This window comes from Hydra viridissima, unplaced genomic scaffold (assembly GCF_058129835.1).
Source record: "Hydra viridissima isolate aposymbiotic clone 2 unplaced genomic scaffold, HvirCarnegie_v1 scaffold_9, whole genome shotgun sequence".
Lineage (NCBI taxonomy): Eukaryota > Metazoa > Cnidaria > Hydrozoa > Anthoathecata > Hydridae > Hydra > Hydra viridissima.
In genome coordinates this window covers 13921065-13926209 of record NW_028324308.1, presented here as the reverse complement: position 1 = coordinate 13926209, position 5145 = coordinate 13921065, and the positions used below count along the sequence as shown (strand labels likewise).

The window sequence follows — 5145 nt, the reverse complement described above, 5'->3', positions numbered from 1 at the left end:
CGCGCTAAACATGAGCATTAAATCAAGAATGAGTGGCCATCACGAGGCAATACGACCCTTGGTGTTCACAATTTTCGCAATGAGCCACTTTTTCTGTCTGACAAAGTTATTACACCTCCATTGCACATAAAGCTTGGCCTGTTTTAGAGTTTTGTTAAGGCATTACACTCTGACGGCGAACCGATGAAAATCATAAAGGAGACCTTTCCAAAACTGTCACTTGCAAAAGTTAAGGAAGGAGTATTCGTTAGACCAGACACTCGAAAATTTTTGAAAAGCCAACAGTTTACTGATTCCTTGTTCCCGATTGAGCTCAGAGCATGAAAGGCTTTAAAAGACTGTTTGGAGAACTTTCTGGGTAAGTATCTGAAAGTTTCTTCTTTGCACTCATTTATTCAGACAAGCACCGGTCGGACGGCTATAAAGACATCATCTCAGAACTGTTACACTGATCAACAAAAAAAAACTTTCGGAAAATATCTTGGAAACCAACACTTGTTTTAAGACAAGTAAGACATGCTGATTACAAATATAGAAACCGTTTGTCTCTATCACCCACCGTTGTTGAGATATTTAGCATTGACCATTTATATATGTTTAATATTGTATCAAAGCAAACAACTCGCAGGCAAGTTACAGTAGAGCATATATCGCTGAATAGAGTACTACTTAACATAAATACACATAGTTTAAGATATAATACACTTGTAAAATACATAGGTATAACGTAAAGTTCCTTAAATTAAAAGTTAGTTTGGTTTGAATTTCTTGGCTGTAGACTTGCGTTTGTGCTGACAATTTGGCATGTTGCGCTGAAGCATCCAGCAATAGTCGGCTAAAATTGCTGCACTCCATCGGCCTTGATAGCGTGACTCCATCACCGAGATGTCCTGATGGAAACGTTCACCATGTTCATCACTAACAGAACCTAGGTTTTCTGGAAAGAAGTCGAGATGTGAGTCGAGGAGATGAACCTTGAGGGACATGTAACAACCCATTAACTTGTACGCACTAATGCACTTCTGCACAATATTTACATAGTCAGGAAATTGATTATTTCCAAGGAAATTGGCTACAACAGACTTAAATGCCAACCATGCTTTTTTTTCAGTTCTGCTGAGTAAATCTTCGAAGTGACTGTCTGCTATGATATTCCTTATTTGTGGACCTATGAATACACCTTCTTTCACTTTCGCATAACTCAACTCTGGAAACTTGTTGCATAGGTACCGAAAAGCATCTGAGTTTTTGTCTAGTGCCTTCACAAAGTTTTTCAAGAGCCCCAGCTTTATATGAAGTGGAGGCATAAGAACTTTTTCACGCTCAACCAATGGCACACGCAGGACGTTTTTACTACCTGGCTCCATTTTATCTCTAATGGGCCAATTCTTATTTATATAGTGGTGCTTACTATCTCTGCTGTCCCACTCGCAGATAAAGCAGCAGTACTTGGTGTACCCTGTCTGCATTCCCATGAGAATAGTGATCACTTTTAAATCACCACACATATTCCAATTGAAATCGCGATAGCAAATTTTTTCAAGAAGTAGCGGCATGGTTTCGTACGTCTCTTTTAGATGAGTAGAATAACCAACCGGTACTGATGCATACATTTTTCCATTGTGTAATAATACAGCCTTCAAACTTGCCTTGGAGGAATCAATAAATTGACGCCATGCTTCAGTCTTATGTTCTACACCGAGGCTTGACATAAGACCTTGGATGTCAGTGCAGTTGCACAAATTGTCATTCATTGCAAAGAACTGCACGAGTTCTTTGTGTCTATGTCGAAGTTGTGAAGTTCTTGTACCTGGTGATAGCAAATTAAACTCTTTCAGACGTGAAACTAGCAGTTCAGCTTGACCTTTTGTTAGTGCCAGGTCCCGTACAAGGTCGCAAAGATCATCATTATTAATCAAATGAATTTGATCATCATCAGGATTGTAGTCAGAGTCTGCCATGTGGCTGGAAGACGAACTTTCTTCTTGTGTTGCATCATCGACTCTGTATTCTGTAGGTGATGTTGGTATTGGACAACTGACTGGATCATGTGGAATTGGTTTTGAAACCGAGGGAATATCTGGATACTTCACAGATGAACGAGTCTTGTATGAGAAACCTGTGACATTTGTCAAACAGAAATAACAGTCAGTGATGTGGTTGCTTGACTGACTCCATATCATAGGAACTCCAAATGCCAGATGGTTGTTATTTTTAGCCTTCCTTATCCAACCCCGTAAGTTGCATGCACATGTCAAACATGAACTGTGGTGCCCATGACTTGCCGCTGTCAACCTTTGAATCAAAGTATAGTTCATAAGCTTTTCTCAGAAATGGTGTAAATGTCTTTCGGTGGCTTTTGTCTGTGAGATAGCCACACACATAACAAAACAAGTCTGGTGAATTGATGCAGCCTCTAGACGCCATTGTTTTTACTGAAAAAAAATAGCAAATACATAGGAATAGTATAACTCATAATAAACACACAACTCATTAATAAACATACAGTTACAAATTAAGTACACTAAATTAAACAAGCAATTCGTTCATTTACATCAGTTTATAAACATCTAATACACAGTAAATCAGTCACTATCACTAGACACTTGTCATTCATATACTTATTACATTTCCTCACAAGGGAGAATTCAATTCACATAAAAAGGAAAATATCAAAAATCACTAAATTAGCATTCGATAAAAAATAAATGAACTCAACAGGGTTCATTTCTGTAAAATGATATTAGTCTTCTTAAAAGACAGGTGAAACATTACCATACTCGGTAGAAAATAAAACAAACTCGAAATAACTAATTTCGGTCTCGATTAAATCACTCAGGGGTTTTCACTTTTAATTACTATGTTTAAATCAAATACTTTCTTCATTACTCCTTATCTATAAACTAAAATAGCACACACGGGATCTTTTTTAAGAAGCACAATATTCGAACATAACTTCACTCGATCACAACAAACAACGACTGCCCTGCACATCTTTTAGCGGACCTATTATCAGAACAGAATATATCATTTTAAAATATCAAAAGAATATGTTTAGTGTTGCCATCTGTTATTAACTTAGTAAACTAAACTCTTTTTTCTTATTCATTCGTAACAATAAGGGATTAAAAAATGTATGTTTATGTTAATATCTTAAAAACCTGACGTGATAGAGAAAAACGGTTTTCAGATTTGTAATCAGCATGAAAAACTGCTTTAGAAAATGTAATCATCAAACAAGATATTTTTGGGTTGTTATTCAGTGTTATCAGCCTTCAAAGAAATGAATGTGCACATGTCACCAAAGATTCACTTTTTGCATAGCCATTCGGACTTTTTCCCCAAGCATTTTGAGAGAAACATTTTGAGAGAAACAGACGAGAATGGAGAACGTTTCCACCAAACGATTTCAACTATTGAACATTGCTACCATGGGCGCGCCAATGAGAGAATGACGGCTGACTTCTGCTGGCTGACTTATAATCCTGTTTAGTTTGTTTTTTGTCAATTATACACTCATATACCTTAACAACATCGCTTAGTTTTATTACAAAAATGGGAAAACCGGTACCTCTAGTTTACCAAAAAATGGTTCGACCCTGACAAATTTGGCTATGCATTTGGTCTTCAGGGCCATCCAAAGAACATTATTTTCGTTTCAAACCTCTTGTATAAAGTGAAAAGTGAAAAAATGTCTAGTAGTGTAATTGTAGCAAATCCTCCTCGACCCCTAACAGCCTTCCCCTAGGGTATGGTTCCAAAAAACCCTTTTCAATTTTTTGCTTGTTTTATATTAAACTTTCAAATTACATTAAAAAGATTTTTTTAATTTAAAAATTAAGACCATTTAAAGTTATTTCAGGGGGAAGTTGGAGGTAACATTAAGTTTTGCATGGTTATAAATCTTAAACGAAAAGAGATTTTTTGATGAAGTTTGAAATCTGTCGATGAGCTTTGATCAAGTTTATGATAGAAAAAAAAAATTTTTTTACGATTAATGGAGACGTAGCTCAATGAAAAGGGGAATTTAGGGTTCTGGACGGGCTTGGTTTAGCTCTAATAACCCTTTTTTTTTGCAAGTCATCCCTCATTCGACACCAGTATTAACCTACTAGAAATTTGAGTATGCCCCACGCCTCTTAGTTACCTATCTTGAACAACAAAATTCCTGGGCACTCCTCTAAAATATATGATTTCTCCTCAGGCCCCCACTAAAAAAAGTTATCGTTTACATTTTTTGAATGAGAAAATGTTTTTAATGATAATGAAAAAAAAAGGTTTCTGGGGGTTAGTTGCAAGGTCTTAGAGCATGTTCCTATGCACCGTGACCGATTTCTCCTCTTTTTTATATCTTCTTTTTATTACAAATATCTCTTCTTTATTTGAAACTTCTGGTTATTCTCCTTCAATCAATATTAAAGTCTTCTTCTTTTTCTCTTTTATTCACTTATAAAAACTCCTTGTTCATCGATGTATTTTTTTCAATCAAAAAATTCTTTCTCTTTAAAATTCTTCTTAAAAACTTTCTTTAAACTCTAAATTACTTCTCTTTAAAACTACGTCTTTCTCCTTATTTTAAAACTCAAACCGTAAGATTCTTTTTTTGAGCTTTTATAGTTTTTGCTTGTTTTCCTGTTGCGATATCTTTTCATTTATTTATATGATAGGTTGATAAGTCTTCATTTTTACGTCTTTTCCCAGTTATTTTTAACTTTTCTTCTTTCCGCTTTATCGTTTATATATGTGGCAGGTTGAATAAGTCTCTGTATGCATGTTTTTTTTTTTTTCCCCATTAAAATTGTCATACTTTTAAGTTTTCGCGCATTTTACCGTTCACACAAAATTACCAGAATTACCAGAATGACCAGAATTTAAAATGTACTAAATTGAAGTAAAAGTGTGGAACACTTTAAATGAGCTTTAACTCCACTGGTGTTCATATGCCTTAAATTCTTCTAAATGTGCCATTTTTGTGGGTGCTTTTGTCTTGAGGTGAATTGTGGAGAGACATTCTGGTAAACGGACCTCATGATGCCACTGTTATAAAAATATTTATGGAAACCATAATACAAAATTATTATGGAATACGTAGATGAAACATAGAGCTCAAGAAACACATGACAATAAATATATAGAAGCAGTTTT

The 5145-nt window shown here is 35.3% G+C and overlaps 1 protein-coding gene across 2 annotated transcripts; it reads right to left on the bottom strand.

Moving 5' to 3' along the window:
- Positions 1–633: 633 nt before the first annotated feature.
- On the bottom strand, positions 634–4589 carry LOC149884170 (uncharacterized). 2 transcript variants are annotated; one of them, XM_090099199.1, is made up of 3 exons: positions 2920–4583; positions 1505–2435; positions 634–1168 (listed from the first exon to the last, which is right to left on the bottom strand). In XM_090099199.1, exons 2-3 carry the CDS (start codon positions 2316–2318, stop codon positions 750–752), a joined length of 1233 nt encoding a protein of 410 aa, XP_089955325.1. In that variant the 5' UTR covers positions 2319–2435; positions 2920–4583; the 3' UTR covers positions 634–749. The 2 variants fall into 2 exon arrangements, with proteins under 2 accessions (XP_089955325.1, XP_089955323.1); XM_090099197.1 differs by having other exon boundaries at positions 1505–4589.
- Between the last annotated feature and the right edge of the window lie 556 nt (positions 4590–5145).

Coding starts and splice junctions, on each gene's coding strand:
- LOC149884170 (XM_090099197.1), bottom strand. CDS start 2,318: ATGAACTATACTTTGATTCAAAGGTTGACAGCGGCAAGTCATGGGCAC. Junction 1,169..1,504: donor CGATTTCAATTGGAATATGT/GTGGTGATTTAA, acceptor GTGTATTCATAG/GTCCACAAATAAGGAATATC.